Source organism: Mirounga leonina, unplaced genomic scaffold, assembly GCF_011800145.1.
Source record: "Mirounga leonina isolate KUSES-001 unplaced genomic scaffold, KU_Mleo_1.0 Mir_154, whole genome shotgun sequence".
NCBI classification, from domain to species: Eukaryota; Metazoa; Chordata; class Mammalia; order Carnivora; family Phocidae; genus Mirounga; species Mirounga leonina.
Genome location: NW_023270389.1, coordinates 47775628 through 47793388, shown reverse-complemented (window position 1 = coordinate 47793388; position 17761 = coordinate 47775628). Strand labels below are relative to the sequence as shown.

General features: G+C 35.7%; 1 protein-coding gene across 2 annotated transcripts in view; it reads left to right on the top strand.

Moving 5' to 3' along the window:
* RALGPS2 (Ral GEF with PH domain and SH3 binding motif 2) overlaps nucleotides 1-17761 on the top strand; it is a 156087-nt gene that overhangs the window by 124007 nt on the left and 14319 nt on the right. Inside the window, exons 11-17 of one of the 2 annotated variants that reach the window (XM_035010709.1) lie at nucleotides 1956-2023; nucleotides 3603-3738; nucleotides 4701-4852; nucleotides 8549-8603; nucleotides 10821-10898; nucleotides 12471-12576; nucleotides 15226-15318. In XM_035010709.1, the coding sequence (XP_034866600.1) occupies nucleotides 1956-2023; nucleotides 3603-3738; nucleotides 4701-4852; nucleotides 8549-8603; nucleotides 10821-10898; nucleotides 12471-12576; nucleotides 15226-15318 (688 nt within the window). The remainder of the gene's footprint in view (nucleotides 1-1955; nucleotides 2024-3602; nucleotides 3739-4700; nucleotides 4853-8548; nucleotides 8604-10820; nucleotides 10899-12470; nucleotides 12577-15225; nucleotides 15319-17761) is intronic. The other variant, XM_035010710.1, reaches the window with a different exon arrangement.

The window sequence follows — 17761 nt, the reverse complement described above, 5'->3', positions numbered from 1 at the left end:
CAAAACACGGCCACAAAACAGATGATGACAAAGCAGTTCAAACATTACTGTGATATATGAGATATGCCCAGGATGCTGTAGGAACGTAGATCTGGGGGGAGACCTAACTCAGCTTTAAGTGGGAAAAATGAGGAAAAAAGAAACATGAATGGCTTCAGGAGACAGTGTCACCTGAGCTTATTAATCTTAACAGGTGAGTCAAGGAGATATCTCCGCATAGAGGGTGAGGAAAAGTGTTCCCGGGGGTGGAATGATCCAAGGATTAGGGTGGGAAGCAGTGGTTTTGATTGGGGGAACATAAGTCATTTGGTGGTGTTGGGACATCAGATGGGAAACTGAAGAAGACAGTTTTTAAAGACGCGGTTGTGTTGCAAACCTATTAATTCAGTGTGCTGAGAATCATCATTTTAAGATAAAAGCTATTAAAAGGATTAGAAAAAATGGTTTTTATGATGAGAGAGATTTAAATAAAAATGACACTGTTTATCCCAAGGTCTCTGTTTTTTTGGCAGCTTCATCTATATAGGCAACCAGTATAGACACTACAAATGAATGCGTGTTTTTTAATCAGGATGAAAATCTTTCACAGTTCCTTCCCTTTAATCCTGAACATCATCTTTTTCTCAGTGAACCAGCATCACTGTTACTGAATGGTGTTTTGATGATGACATAGGCAGCCGACCTCTGACTTCACTGCTGTGCTTTAAGATGCTTCTGCTTTTTATACCACTGACGGCAGTGTGATGCACCCAGAGCTTCCTTTCTGTTCCTTTCTATTGCAGTTCTGATTAAGAAATTGTAGTTATTTTGTTTACTTCTGTGTCCTCCACATACTAAACTGTAAGCCTCAGAAGGGCAGGGATACCATGTCTGCCTTAGTCTCTGTTCTATTCCAGTGCAAAGAGCACAGTTCAGAGAGTACAGTGCCCAACACAGAACAGGTGTTCAGTAACTCTTTATCAGGTGAATGAATTCAGTATGGTCTGTAGCCCAAAGTACTAAAGTAAACTGCTCTGTAGAAAGAAAAAGAGCAGAGTTCTAGTTCATCATGTATCCGTTCAGTACTGCATTTTACACTGCCAAATAACTGGAATATAATCGTATGGAATCCCCTATGAGGTTATCAAGGAAATAAGTTGAGAACCTATAATAGATTTATCATGATGAATATCACTTGTATTGTGCAATTTCATTAAAAAACCCCAGTTGGTAGAATGCTTTCTTAAAAAGTACTAATATTTAGACAAATACTTAGTAGTAATGTGCTTTGTGGACTATACCAAAGTATTTTCTACAACTGCTTTACTATCATATTTCCTGAAATAGTTTCCACTGATAGGAGTCATAATCTCTCTTTGCTGTGGAACTCAAAAGTGGATATATTATCCTAAATGGAACTTAAGTTAATAAACTTAGGCTTAGGACAGGGATTTACCAGGAATTTTGCAAACAACTTTTTTATTATTCAAGATCTTTTAAGAAGTTGAATTTGTTGTTTTGGGGGATGTTTTGGAAATTTTCAGTGCTTCAGAAGCCATTTATCCATCCAGTAAAGATTCTAGAACTAATTTGTGTAATACATTTAGTAATGTACATGAAAATTCCTGAATTTGTCAGGTATCAATATAACCTCAAGTTAAATCACTTTTTAGTCCTCCATCAAATATCTTTAAATGTGTTGAACCATTTGACAACATTAGGGTAGTTTAGGGAGATTTTTCTGTTTTTAAATATAACTTTTTAAAGTTTTTTTCCCTCCCTGATATTTCCTAGAATAACTGTAAGATATGCTTTGTATGAAGGAGATGAGATGTACTATTATTAAAGATTGCTCTTGAAAAAATATATATAACATTATTTTATTAAAATGCTTAATTTTTTCCTGAGGAAATACATAATTTTAATATTGTCAAATATTAATCATTTTATATGTTTTGTTTCTTTTTAAAATTCAGGCTTTCGTTAAAGATAGAACCAGGGACAAGCACACCACGCTCTGCTGCTTCGAGAGAAGATTTAGTAGGTTAGTGCATAGTTTTTTCTGACTACTGAATAATAAATCAGATAACCTAAAAAGAAAGAATATGTTCCAAAGTAAATAAATACTTAGCACATTTTATAATGCATGTAAAAATTTATTTTTGGTGTTAAAATATATCACTTCTTTGGATTTTTTCATTTGTTTTTTAATTAAGTTGTTACTTGGAGTATGCAGTAATGTACAAACTAATTAAGGAAAACAGATACAACAAACGAAAAATAGATAAGTGTTTATGAATATCTGTTCTTTTTTTTATTAAGAATACACTGTCTTGGGGCACCTGGGTGGCTCAGTCGGTTAAACGTCTGCCTTCGGCTCAGGTCATGTTCCCAGGGTCTTGGGATAGAGTCCCACATTGGGCTCCCTGCTTAGTGGCGAGTTGCTTCTCCTTCTACCCCCTCACCCCCACCTCTGCTTGTGATCTCTCTCTCTCTCTCACTCAAATAAATAAAATCTTAAAAAAAAAAAAAAAAAGAATACACTGTCCTGGTGAATGAAGATTGATTACATTAAAATTTCTGTGGTCTGAGTGGAAAATTTTACTGATTTGAATATAGAAACCAGTTTTAGTAACATTTTAGAAATTTCACTCTAATACTGGGCCAAGTACAATAAAAAATAGTCACAGTCCCATAATTTACCTGTTACATTATAATGGGGGTAATATATGCATACCACACATAATTAAAAACATAAAATTGGAGAGAATTGTTCATTATTTAAGAAATTATTAATAAGTACCTTTTTTTAAATTTCAAAAGCAGACTTTGGCACTAAGCTTCATAATATTACATACCCTGTAAGTATTTGGAGGCCCATCCAATAAGATGTGGAGGAAGCAAGGGAACAAGCCATGATGATATCTAGGGGAAGAGTATTATAAGCAGTGGAAAACATGGCAGTCTGAATCTCTTAAATTTGCTTTTGTTTTCATTGTTAAAGTGCTATTTTGCAAATCTGTGTACTTTTCAAGTTCTGGTTTTTTAACTCCCATAAGTCTGAACAGTGTCAATATAGATTGAAATTTCAATTTGAATGCTTGACCTGCCCTACATGCTCTTTCTCCAAGAAGAAGCTGAAACTAAGAGAGAGAAGCAATGTGTAAAATTAAATGAGCACTGGGATGCCTGGGTGGCTCAGTTGGTTAAGCATCTACCTTCAGCTCAGGTCATGATCCCAGGGTCCTGGGATTGAGCCCCATGTTGGGCTCCCTGCTCAGTGGGGAGTCTGCTTCTCCCTCTCCCTCTGCCACTCCCCCTGCTTGTGCACACACTCGTTCTCTCAAATGAATAAATAAAATCTTGTTTAAAAAATTTTTTTAAAAATTAAATGAGCACTGAACTGGGACTCCTCTGAGCAGTTAGTCCAGGCTTTATCTGCGAAGTGATATCCTGAGCCCATCTCTTCTATTTTAATGTTCGGTCAGTTAAATAGAATTAACAATATTATTATCTTAAAATTTAAACCACGTTTTATATTTTTTATCAAGGGATTAAAAAGAAAACAATCTTTTGAAACAATATGAAGATTTCTCTCTCTCTTTTTTGCATTTAACTGCTAGGTCCTGAAGTAGGAGCATCTCCGCAAAGTGGAAGAAAAAGTGTGGCAGCTGAAGGAGCCCTGCTACCACAGACACCGCCGTCCCCTCGGAACTTGATTCCACATGGACACAGGAAGTGCCATAGCTTGGGCTATAAGTCAGCATTTTTCATTTTATCTTTCAGATTTTTAAGTTGTTTCCAGCCGGATTTATTTTCTATGTATTTTATTGGTTAAACGTTTTATTTGTGTAACAGTAGTTTTTTTCCTGATTCAGTAAAATATTTTGTTTGCCTAGAAGCATTTAGTTTTTCCTTTACCTTAATTTGGAAATAAGCTTCTCCCACTGCTTACCTTTGGGGGAGATAAATGAACTATATTACAGAATATCATCATAAAGTCAGGAAAGCAATATCCCATTTTCCTTTTAAATCTACAACTTTTACAGCAAAATAGTCATTGCTTGTCTTAATCAAAATAAGTTACCATAAATAAAGGTCTATAAAAATTACTCCTTTTAGGGCGCCTGGGTGGCTCAGTCGTTAAGCATCTGCCTTCAGCTCAGGTCATGATCCCAGGGTCCTGGGATCGAGTCCCTTGTCAGGCTCCCTGCTCAGCCGGGAGTCTGCTTCTCCCTCTCCGTCTGCCTGCCGCTCTGCCTACTTGTGCTCACTCTCTCTGTCAAATAAAATCTTTTGGGGAAAAAAAAAATTACTCCTTTTATTCCTAAATATAATGAAAAGGAAGCTGATTTTTTTGTTTAACATCATTACCTTTGCAAGATCGTTTACTCAAAATGGGGCCCATAGTTCACCTTTGCCATGATTTTTAAAATAGCTATTTTCCAAAAGTAAATGTGAAACAGTTTTTTAATGGACCTGAGACTCAAGATGAAATTAAAATATTATCTCTGGCCTGGTCTGGTTTCCTAAAATACTTTCCCTAAACTGTTAATTGAGGCTTTTATGGTAAAATCTGAGTGTTTATTAGTATGAGAATTCAGAAGTCAGTTTAGGATAGCAGGTAAATGTTCTGTATCTTGCATCTTTAAGAGTATCTTTTATATCTTGAATTAACAACAATAGTAAAAGATATGAAAAATATTTCTCTTTGTTTCCAGTTTCATTCATAAAATGAACACAGCCGAGTTTAAGAGTGCAACGTTCCCAAATGCAGGGCCAAGGCATCTATTAGATGACAGCGTCATGGAGCCCCATGCACCATCTCGAGGCCAAGCTGAAAGTTCTACTCTTTCTAGTGGAATATCAATAGGTGAGAAATACTACTCTGAGAGGATTCAATTTATGAAAATGAGATTTAAAACTCAGCTGGAAAAAAGTCATTAACCCTAATATACATAGAGAAAATTTGATAAAAGCAAAGTAGCAATCAGATACAGGATCATCTTACTAGTACCTACTAAAGTTAATCATGGTGTTTTAAAAGCTGCTTAATGTTTTTGACTCCAAAAGGGGAGGCATTTGAGGAATGATGGGAAAAGAAGGTGGACTGTTTGAATTGGTTACATCATGCAGTTTGGTTGTAGGAATGAGAAAAGGGGTAGAGTGGGTGTACTCCCAGTTTCTGGATGTTAGTACTATTGCCATGATAGAAAAGACCAGAAGAGCAAACATTTGTAGGTGGTGAGGTATTTGTGAAGGATGACTGGGTTTGAGGAGTTAGGAATCCTGTTTTGGACATGTTTGGTCCACATGGAGTTGTCTGATAGGTAACTAAATATATAACACTTGAGCTCAGTGGGGTCAGGTTAGGTCTGTAGATATAAAGCATAGGAGTTCGCCTATGTAGCATAGTATTTCAAGCCATGGGATTGGTTGAGGTCACCAAGGAAGAGAATGTAAATAAATAAGACATGCTAACATTTAGAGGTCTGTTTAATTATTTTTATTTATTTATTTTTTTAAGATTGATTTATTTTAGAGAGAGAGCACATGAGCAGGAGGGGCAGAGGGAGGAGAGAGGATCTCAAGCACACTCCGTGCTGAGCGCAGAGCCTGACAACAGGGCTCGATCTCATGACCATGAGATCACAACCTGACCTGAAACCAAGAGTTGGATGCTTAACCTACTGCACCACCTAGGTGCCCCTAGTACTTTTTTTTTTTTAAAGAAGATGAGCCATCAAAGGAAATATGAAGGAGGGATCAGTGAAACAGCCATAAAAATCAGGGTGTGGTATCACAAAAGCCCAGTAGAGGAAGTATCTCCAGGAAGAGGGAAGTATTTAATGTATCACTATCAAATGCAAGAAAAAGAAAAGAAGAGAATGGGAATTGACCACTGCATTTGGCAAGATAGAAGTCATTGTGACCTTGATAAGAGTTGCTTCGTAGAATAGTGGAGTCAGAGCCCTGATTGGAGTAGATCGGAGAATGAGAGGCCAGGGAATAGAGATGAAGGGGACCAGAAAATCGCAACCATACTGGAAAGGGATGTGAGGTTGTGAGGAAAATTTGTTATTACTTCCTAAACTTCTTTATTTTCTGAATATTTTAAATGAGCATTATTTCTTTTGATTATTAGAAAAACCTTCTTATTTTTAAAAAGGAATAAAGGAAGAAAATATCTTCCTCTCTGGTTAAGTGCCAGGTTGCTCAGGGGCTAAGCCTGTTATTGTTAATAGGATCATCTCAATACTGATGCATAGTCAATAGAAAGAAATTCAAGGAGTTCATTTTCTTAAACAAATTGACTTCCTTAACCCTTGAGAGTTCCAAACCCTGTAAACAAAATTGATTTAGAACTTTCCAGCACCATTCAGCAGTTTTTTAATTCCAAAGTGCAAATGATTATATGATGACAAAATTCACAAAATAGAAGACAAGTTGGCCCCTCAAATACCTCTTCATTAATGCTATAAGCTGTCATTATGCAAATATCACAGTCAACTTGAAAACAATACGCAGAGTAATTTTGCAAAAGAGAAAAAGAACTTTCTTCCCATTAAATTAGTAAATTTGTTACACTATGGAATCTGGCATGCCACTTAAACCAAAAAATAATAATTTTTTAAATTACAGCTCTCAATTAAATATATATAATATTTGACTTTTCCCCATCATGAATTTTATAATAATTCTTTATTTGTGGCTTTTACTTTCCACTGATGTTCTTTTGGATATCACAAGATAGTTATTTATCTCGTTATTTCGTTCAGTTACAGTTAGTGTCTCAATATGGAGGCCTTTCTTTTAGAACAGGAAAAACTATTTTAGGGACACCTGACTGACTTAGTTGGTAGAGTGTGCAACTCTTGATCTTGGGGTTGCGAGTTCAAGCCCCACATTGGGTGTAGAGATAACTTACGAATAAAAAATCTTTTTCAAAAAAGGAAGAGACTAATTTTTGCCTTTGTATTTATTTTTTATTTTAAGACTGTTAAGTGGGTAATGTTAAATCCTTGTTTATAAATTAGAACATTAGACATAGACATTACCTTGCATGGTTTATTGTTTTAAAGCTATATATTCTGGAAGGAAAGTATATTTATAACCATAAGTGGTAGATGTTACACACACACACACACAGTTTATAATCACAAAAGGTTTTTTTCCTTAGCTGTAACTTTAATATACACTATCAGTCTATCCCATGGAGATTTTGAGAAGGTACTACAGAGAAATTAACCAGTGCTTGGGATGGTGGCCTTTAACATTTTCTAATGTGGTACAAACTCTTAGATAAAAGTCTTGCCTAGCTAAGAGAAGCATACCCAGTCTGAGTTTCATGCTTGTAGAAAAACTTTTATTTTGATTGATTGATTTTCAGTCTTTACCACATAATGCTACAAATCAAGAGAATCTATAAGACCCTACCACTACCAACAGAATAGTTCCAGTTTCTCATCTGAACCACACAACAAAGAAAATTTTTTCTGTTACTGTTACTCAGTTTTTCCAAGGATAGTATATATGTAACTAGTACCACTCTAAATACATAAACAAGGTTTAATCCATCACATACAATGCGTACCTTTTAGCATTGGAGTTTGTGTCTCTTATGGAACACTGGTATGAAAGGTCTGATAGACAGTTCAACTTGATATATAAGGGACAGATTAATCATCAGTTTTGTTGAGAGCCAGAATTATCTTTAAACTTTTAATTTTTTTTTTTTTTTTTTTTATTTGAGAGAGAGGATGAGAGGAGAGAGCGAGCACATGAGAGGGGGGAGGGTCAGAGGGAGAAGCAGACTCCCTGCCAAGCAGGGAGCCCGATGTGGGACTCGATCCTGGGACTCCAGGATCATGACCTGAGCCGAAGGCAGTTGCTTAACCAACTGAGCCACCCAGGCGCCCATCTTTAAACTTTTAAATCAGTGTAAGCTGTTTTGGACTTTCCAAATTTATTCCCCTCAGTTTTTTCTTTAGCTAACGTAAAACTTATTTTAACTGCTATTCTGGCTATAAAGAGAAAGTTTTTAGATTGTTACAGCACGATTTTTTTTTTTTAATTTAGGGATTCCATCCTGTTCTACATTGCCTCTGAAGGCAAAAATTAAATTTCATTAAGCTTTTTATCCTTAGGGTAGTAAAAGGTTTTAAAAGGAATACAAAAGGGAAAGTATAGCATGAACCTCTAAGAATTTCACAATTATATTGGTCTTAAATTTTGACAAAATTTTGAAATTTTGAAAAATTTTGTGCTTATGGTACATTCTCTGATGGTAGAAAATTGTTTATTAACATAATGAATCTGAGCTATAAGTAGTTCTACAAAAATGTCTTTATGCTATTTTGTTATTTTAGATAGTCTTGTCAACCAGATTCCAACATACTGCGAATGAGCCTAGCAGCATTAATACTAGAATGAAGAATTAATATGTGGATGTTCACCCACAGATAACATGACTGTCATTTTATAAGTACAATTAAAGAATTTATTTTTAAAATATGAAATTTAAACTGTAATTCTGATGTTTTAAAAATAGAATAACTTTTGAATTTAGGTAGCAGTGATGGTTCTGAACTAAGTGAAGAGACCTCATGGCCTGCTTTTGAAAGGTAAGAATCGTTCATTTGAACTGCTTCAAGTTCAGTTTGTCTTCCTTAAAAGATAGGATCATATGCATTTTAACAGGTAATATTTGTTACATGTCTCTAAGGCACTATTTATAAGCTTCCAACTGGTGGCGGAAATTAGCAGTTGATATTTAAGTCTTAGCTAATAAATACGTGTTTATTTGGTGACTTGTGTATTTGAATTTTAATACCTTTAAAATTATAAATTTAAAATCATAATAACCAGTCATAGTCAACTGAAATACTGTAAGTCATGCTCCCTTCTCCTTTCTTTATTACTTTAAGTTTTAAAGTTGTCATCTGCCTACAGCAGGTATCATGCTATATTGATCTTCGAATGTAAGATCTTCTTAAAAATGTAGCCAAACAGTGCAAATAATTTATTTACTTAAATATCCATTAGGACTTTTATATTGTCTTTGACCATTTCAGTTCTTCCATTTTCATATTTACAGGATGCTTGACTCTTGCCAAAATAATTGCTCCCTTTTGTATATAAACTGAGCAGCCTAAATTTCTAAGCAGCAGAGTGTCGTTTAGATTGAATTTTGAGTGCCATATTAAAATCGATGGAAATGAAAATAGTTACCTAACTCTGTATCAATCACTTTTTTAGTAGAAAACAATTTTATTAACTATCTGTAAATGATATTGGAATTGGTTAATTTCATGCTGTTTAATTGGAATATTCTTGTTCTTAATGAAACTTCATGAAGATTTCTCTCTGTTATGTGATTAAGATTTTATTTGTAAACCGAGCATTTCAAAGTACTCTTGAGCCTTTCTACTCTAGTTATCAGAGTTCCCAAGTCTTATTTTTTGTTTTGGGGGGGCCTTAACAACTTGTTTTTGCATACTATTTCTCTTCCAACTTTTATATTCAGTCTCTTTATTAGGGTTTGCCTGAAATGAGAAAAACACAAGTTGCCTCTGGCATGCTGTCCGTACAAGTGATTTCAGTTCTTTCCTTCCAGGAAGAGCATCATATGTTGATTATAGAGTGTATTGTAATCTTTAGATAAAAAACATGGATGAAAAAAATCGTTTCTCAGTTTGCATGCGTTACAAAGTGAATAACCAGGATGGTGTTGTGTTCAGTAATCTGTCCTCATCCCAGCAGGTTACGTTTGAAGACAGTATTTAATGGTGTTACCTTCACATCTCAAAACAATAGATTTCTTTTACGACAAATGTTTTGCTTCGCAGACATTTGCAGCTAAAAAAAATCTGTAGTTGTGCCAAGTTTAAATCTGTGGCTCTGGGAACATTTTGAGAGCAAATTAATGCTTCCCAGCAAAATTCAGACATGGAATAATAAAAAGTAAATAAAGAACTAGGATTTTTAAAATACTGCTTGTAGATAGTGAATTTGAAAATAGTTCTCTGAATGTTAAACATATCACCCTCTGTCCTTATTTTCTACAGAGACATCAAATATGTTGCTGCTAAAGTTGCTAAAATAATGCTTTTTTGCTTTAAATAACATTTATCAACAGTGCTACCTTTGGCTTTTCCCAGGCAAAGAAGTGTTGGTGTTTCTTTGTGTGTGTGTTTATTTCCTCTGTTAAGTATTACATGCCATTTTGGATAAATAGTATCTCAGACCATTTTTATCGTTTATTGGCTTTATCATTTATTTCAGTTGTTGTAGAAATAAAATAATGCTTTTATTACTCAGCTTCTCTCTTTTACTGGTTTTCTTGGATTTAACGAAAAGGATAGAGAGGACGATATAGGTGTTTAGGCCACATTAATTTTAAGTTTACAGCCCACATTGCTTTTAGGTGTCTTCATAGGGACATATAATAAAAATGAGTTATTTATATAAATCCAGATATCATTTTTAAACTGGATTCCAAGAACTGGAATAGAAACAAAAGGATTTTTGAAGTATTATCCAGGTTTTGATAGTACTGGTTATAAATAACTCTAATTATTTTAGCAGATTTGTGAGAGCAAATGTATCTAAAATGTATGGTATATCCTAACACCTGTATTTCTAGAGTCAGTAGTAGAAGAAAACATCTTTTTTTAAATCTGGGCTGCATGCTTAAAAGAAAGAGGAGCAACCACATACTGTCCTTTTGTAGAATTTAGAAAGCTGTATTACAGGAAGAAATTATTACATTGTTCTAGGTATTGATGATTGTGTGAATAAAAGCATATGTAATATATACAATTTATAATGGAATCCAACAGGAACAGATTATACCATTCTCTCGGCCCGGTGACACGAGTGGCACGAAATGGCCATCGAAGCCACGTGAAGGCCAGCAGGTACAATCCCCCTGCATTCAGGGGTCACAGAACTCCCCTCTGGTGTTGGTGATTGGCTAAATGGGTGTGATCTCACAGTATCTCTGTTCTTTCTCAACTAATTCGTTTAAAAATGCCCACAAAAGCTTTCTTGCCAAGATTGAATCTAGAGATAAATTTGAACTTCTCTTTCTGATCCACTGAGCTAATTGCAGAATAATTCCAACTTGGTGGCCTTAGAACTGCACAGGCCTCTGTAATGCTGCTGGTTCTTGGATAAGCATTATTCAAAGGCTGCTGTCACAACATTTACTTTGCTAGTAAGGCTCCATTCAATTTATCTTTGTTAAGAATTTTTCATATAAACTGCAGGACCTGAATGTAGACAAGTCTCAGTAAATAATGTTTGTGCTTTTAAACTCATTTTTGTTCAGTGGTTTATTAGTTAAACCAGGTCTCTTTCTGCACCATATTAGCTGCGGAAGGAAATGAGAATGTTAGATTGATGTGGGGCTGGAGGTTACTGGTAATGGGTAATCAGCCACTTCATAATACAACACATACAGTAGCCAATTTCTGAAGTAAACTTTTTGTCAATTTGGTGTCTAATCTCTTTGTGTATACCCTGAATATAAATAGCAATAGCATGAAAATTTTAGTGGTCTCTAGGTTTTTAAGTCACTTTGAAGACACCTAAATAATCATAAAGGGATAAGCTGGCAAACTTCAGTGTTCTTCCCTGTTGTAGGAATTCTGCAGATCATGTCAGATCCCCAAAGAATGGCAGATAATTTTATTAGTGTGTATGTTTTAATTGACTCGTAGAAGTTATTGTTGTTTTAAATATAGGACCTTAAGTCAGTTGGGGAAAGATATTTAAATGTTTGGTTATCTTGTGGTGGTTTTCTTAAGATACATGAAAAGGAAATCTTGAGTTTGGGAGTTCTTCCTTCCTTGGAGAGCTGTTAGGTTATAATCAAACACTTATGCATTGATAGCATATTTTTAAATGTTATTAAAATTTATTGCAGTACACTAGTTTTTTAAATATGTTGTTATTGCCTATATTACTTCCCTCACCTATTTTAGAATTAAATTAAGCATGGGTTTTCTTTTTCTTTTCTTCCTTTTTTTGAGCTTCTGCTCTTTCTATTTTGAGTTTGTATGCTTAAATACTTTTTAACAAAAAGAATCCTCACCTTTCCTACCAGGACTTAAAGTATCTTAAGGGGAAAAAAGTTTACAGCAGTGATGCAAATGTGTCATGTTAAAAAGAAGGAAAAGTCTTAAATCCTTAATTTAATCTTCACTAAAGTGAATTACTCTATTCTTTCTAAATTATACTTGTTCAAGTATGTAATAAAGTGTGTGTTTTTTAACCATCTGTTGACTTTAATAACTTCCTGATTAAACTTCTATGACAGCTTATAAATTTCAGCTGAGTAAGCCTTTATAATTGTCACTGTCTTCTAATGCTAAATACATGAACAAAGTTTTAAAACTAAGAGTAATTACATTTCATTTAAGTACCTGCTTTGTAACTGCTATACACGAGAGGTCTTACATGTTCTTTTCTTCATTCCATTATTATAGTTCTGCAGAATCAGAAGATTTGGCAGTACATTTATATCCAGGAGCTGTTACTATTCAAGGTGTTCTCAGGAGAAAAACTTTGTTAAAAGAAGGCAAAAAGCCTACAGTAAGATATTATCGTATTATATTTTAACACACCTCTAAAAATAAGCAAACATATAGGACCCTAAAAAATATGAAAACAATGAAATAAAACCAGATGTATGGTACACTTGAAATAATTGAAAATGCACATTTGCCTCACCGTGTTTCTTAATTTAGACTTCAGTTAGATCATACATTGAGGGTGTGTCCATCAAGGTGCTCCTGTACTCCTCTCTGTCCCCTAATGTAGTTCTTACACAAAACCATTTCTCGGAGAACCTTGAAAGTATATGCCATTATGAAATATTCTAGTAATAAGTTTAGGAAAAATAAAGAATTGAGAGTAATAACCCTAAAAAGTGGAATGCAGCCAATTTTGTTTTGTCAGTCCTAAGTTGTTTATTTAAATCTCTGTAATGAAGTTTTGTTTTCCTTCGTGAAACAAAACCCAGATATTAAATGTCCTCCAAACCATTGTTATATTTTTTTAAGTGGTAGAAGTTTAGTAGCACAAAGCCTTTTGTATGTAACATAGAAGTTTCTTGTTCCCCAGCAAGCAGTTTGACTGCTAAAGAAAGAAGACTTTGTTTTTTTCTTTTCTCAAATAATAGTATAATTTATCTAGTTTGGAATAAAAACTTCAGTGTGTATCCAAACTTAACACTTTTGAAGATATGAGAGCTTCTTACAATGTAAAAATGGTTTACAGCTGAGCAGTCTGATTTTGCTGCTTACGTTCCAGTAAGCCACAGTTGAGAAGCCACACGAGGCCAGCTCGTAAAAACTAGGAGTCGCGTGTCAGTTGAGGCATTATGACACTCTTGTGTGTCAGATGCTGGAAACAGAGCAGCAAACAAGGTGAGGCACAGTGCCTGCCTTGTGCAAATGACATTCCAACGAGACAAATAGAAAGTAAGTCCTTGAAATAAGGTAATGGCATGGCAGGTGAGAGGATGAGGAGAGGTGTCAGCACGGCGAGGCATCTGAGCTGCTGTCTGAACAAGGCAGGTGAGCTAGCCATGTGAGGATCTGAGTTCAGGCAGCGAGAAGGCCTTTGGAGCTGAGGTGCAGCAGGTGGAGGAGGTGAAGTCAGAGAGAACGGGTAGGGTTGCTTGGTGATGTATTAGGTGCGGTGTATGAGAGCGCGTGACATGAAGGTGGTACCTGGGTTGGGGGCTGAGCTGGATGAATGTTGGGAATGTTTACTGAAACAGGGAAAGTTTTTTCAAGAAAGGGCCGGTAAGTCTTAGCTAATTTCACTTTAATGTGCATTTTAGGCATAGAAGTGGAGATGTCAGTTTAGCTCTAAAAAGTACAGGTCAGAAGTTCAGCAGAGAGGTGGTGGCCAGAGTTGGAGATGTGGGTGTCGTTTGTATACAGATGGTATTTGAAGTATGGGACCAGGTGAGACATTATCTGTGAAGAAAGTATAGCTGGGGAAGAAAAGAGGGCCGAGGATAGAACTATGTAGCACATCAAGGTCTGCTATGAGAAGCATAGAGGAAAATGAAGGAACTGTTACCAGAGAAGCGCAGTGGTTAAAGTATTTCAAGAAGGAAGGAGTGGCCAGCTGTGTCGGATGTTGCTAAGAGGTTGACTGTGGTAAGAACAGAGGCTTTGGGATATGTCAGTGATCAGTGACCTTTACATCAGCAGCCTAACTGAAAGTAAGTTGAGAAAATGGGCAAGAGAGAAGTAGAGTCAGGGATTAGAGACACCTTGCAAGAAGTTATGCTGTGAACAGGAGCAGAAAAATTGGATGCTCTCTGATGGGGCAGAGGACGGGGCGGTGGAGGGATTTTCAAAGATGAGAGTGCTGTGAAGCCTCATTTGTGTAATGATGGGAGAGGGAGAGAAATCAAGACAGTGGAGAGAGGAGTAAATGACAAAAGCAAATTTCTTGAGGGAGTGAGAGATAGTAGGAATCTAGAGCAAAAGGAGGGTAGTTTCTCCTTTGATAAAAGCAGCGTTAACTCTTCTGTTGCAGCAGGAAGAAAGGCCAAGTAGGCGGGTCTACAAATAGATGGAATTGGTCAGGGAAGATGAGGAAGTCCTCACCAGATTTCACCTATTTCTCTCTGGGTAGTGTGCAGTGCTATCATAAGGGATGGAGTACTAGGGTTTTTGAAAAGGAATGAAATGGTTATCTCCAGAGAGAAAGAGGATAATGACTTCATGGGGTAAAAATGAAGTACTATTGATTTCTAAAGAGATTGTTGGTTCTAATTTTATCAGTTGGCACAATTGTGTGATTTCTCCAGCAATATTCGGTTATTATAATGTGCCAAGTAATCAGATGGTTAGATTTAAATAGGAGAGAGGGACAGTGAGATTGAAGGATTTGGAAGGGAATGGCCATAGTGCTGGACCATGTGGTATTGGCTAAATACGAAGAAGGGAGAGGAAGGATACAGGATGGGGAGGCAGCGGCAAGGGTAGATAATGTTAAAAAGGGGTATGGGTTTTGATAAAACCAATAGTTATCTGAATGAAAGTAGTAGTAGAGCATATTCAGTGGAAGTGACAGGAATGTGGGAGATAAAGATTTCAGCAGTGATTCAACTCTAAGATTAGACTAAGGTGGCTGGAGTGGAGCTAAAGGTCATCAGCACTAAGAAAGTAAAGAAACTGAGAAGCCGGTGGTAGTATGTTCCTGTGTTTGTCTTTCCAGGTGGCATCGTGGACAAAGTATTGGGCAGCTCTGTGTGGGACACAGCTTTTTTACTATGCTGCCAAATCTCTAAAAGCTACAGAGAGAAAGCATGTAAGTATTCCTCCTCTGAACTGCTAGCAGAGTTTCAGTCCCTCTTCATGGTTGTAAAGAAAGTAGTCCTGATGGAATGCAGCAATTTGGATCATTTCCATATTCTATTCCAGAAGTTCTTAACATCTATTCCTTGTGTGAGTGTTGCGGTAGAATTATTTTTATTTAGTAAGACCATTCCAGGGAAGGTCTTGGAATAACTTCCATATTTAGAGTTTCTTTTTTTGAATGCTGTTTTTCCATCAAAGCTCAAAAATGCTTATTCCCACTCTATTTTGGCATCAAAACCTTCCCAAGTCTGGGTTTCTTGTTCAGAAAGTAGTTGAAAATTACTGCTTTGGAGTCTCAGTTCATAATCTGTAAAATGTGAAAAATTGGGACCATCATCTAAAGTTCTTTGCCACCTCAATCTCAGGAGTGGTTTTTCTCAACAGTGAAGAGGAATAATAGTTACTATGCTTACTCTAGTCCACTTTTTTGTGTTGCATATTGAGAAGAAGCCTCTCAATGCACTTTTCTCCAAATGTAGAATCTTCTATAAATCTCTTTTGCATGCTGTTTTGTTTTTATATGCTAGTGATACAGTCTTTGAAAGGAAGAAATTTTCCATGTTGCATTAATAAAATCCCCTTGAGAAGAATTTTATTTCTAAGTCATGTATTTTGCCGTGAAATTAAGTGGTTTACCATACCAAGGAAAGGTAATCCACTAAAAAAATTGAGTCCTTTTACTATGTATAAATTATCCAGTGACATTGCATAATTCAGAGAAGCTCTTCTTTATTCTTATAGAAGAGTATGTTATTGGTTTAAATGAATGTTGTAAGTGCCATAAAATAGTATCAACCTTCGTTCCTTGCCTACACCTGTCATTGTCCTGAATTTCACATTAATCATTGCCTTGCTCTACTCTAATTTAGAGTTTACCATATATGTTTCCTTAAACAACACATTGCTTCATTTTTGAACCGTACCTGAATGGAATCATATAAATTCTCAAATTCTGGCTTTTTTTTTTTAAGGGCGGGGGAGGGGCAGAGGAAGAGGGAGAATCAGGGCCTGACCTGGGGCTCAATCCCACAACCCTGAAATCATGATCTGAGCTGAAATGAAGAGTCAGATACTTAACCAGCTGAGCCCTCAGGCGCCCCTGAAGTTCTGGCTTTTTTGCCCACGGTTATTTTACAATTGTTTAGATAAAGTCCTCACATTGAGGTAAAGGACTGTTTTTTGTATTCTGGTCAAAGTGACTAATACTCACACACCCAACAGAGTTACACAGACTAGTTCCACCCAAACATTTTGCAGAGTAATTGCCTCTGATTAATACTGCTATCCTCAAAGGGAGGAAAAAAGATTGCTATAGCTAAATTAAATCCTTTGTCTTCAGATACAGTTAACTTTTCACATAGCCACTTTGAGATGCTTGGCTCAGTTTCACTTAGTTGATGATTATAAAGGAGTAGCTATTCAAAATTAAATGTTTTTTATTTTTTCCTAAACTTTAGTTAGAAAGAAGCCAGATGAAACTAGAGCATACTGGGTTGTAAGGAAATCAAATTGAGTGCCAAGGAAATGAACTATATTCCTAATCTTCTTAAATTAAAACTGTTCGGGTTAAAGAAGGAATTACAAGAACAACATAGAGGGTAGAGAGGCAGGCTCGTGTTAATATTATAGAATCAGTTTTGAGATGTGGCACAGAACTAAAAGCAGTGAAAGGAAAACTTTTTTAAATCATTTTCAAACAAAATTATATTATTAGAAGAAAATAATGGCTATATATAAGCAACAGATAAAGGATTAAAATGTATTCTATAAACAGAGCACCACCTATGTAGTGTTCTTGCCAAAAGTTTAACCTGAATCTAATCATGAAGAAAAAATCAAATCCAGATTGTGGGACGTTCTACAAGACAACTGGCTTGGATTCTTAAGACCAAAAATTGGTAGATGGGGCTGGGCGGGGGGTGGGGGCAGACAGGAGGACTGTTATAGATTAAAAGAGACTGAAGAACCTGAGAGGTAAATGCAATATGTGTACTTCAGTTGAATCCTGGAGGTAATTTCTTTTTTTTTTTTTTTTTAACCACAAAGGTCATAATTGGGACAATTGAAAAAATTTTAATATGGGTTTTATAAAAAATGATGTATCTGTTAAATTTCTTAGATACTTATATTGTGGTTATATAGAAATATATTCTTAGGCTATACGTGCTGAAATATTTAGGACTCCGTTTTATGATGTCTGCATTTCAAAAAGATCAAGCAAATGCATAAAATGTAGATTCGTGGGTAACCACTGTGGCATTCTTTCAACTTTGTAGTTTCAACCTTTCAAAATTGAAAGCTGGAGGGAAAAAAAATTACTAATGAAAATATACCTGTTCATTTAGGTCTATAAATGCAGAAGGAAGAAATCTGGAAGCCTACAAACCTATAAG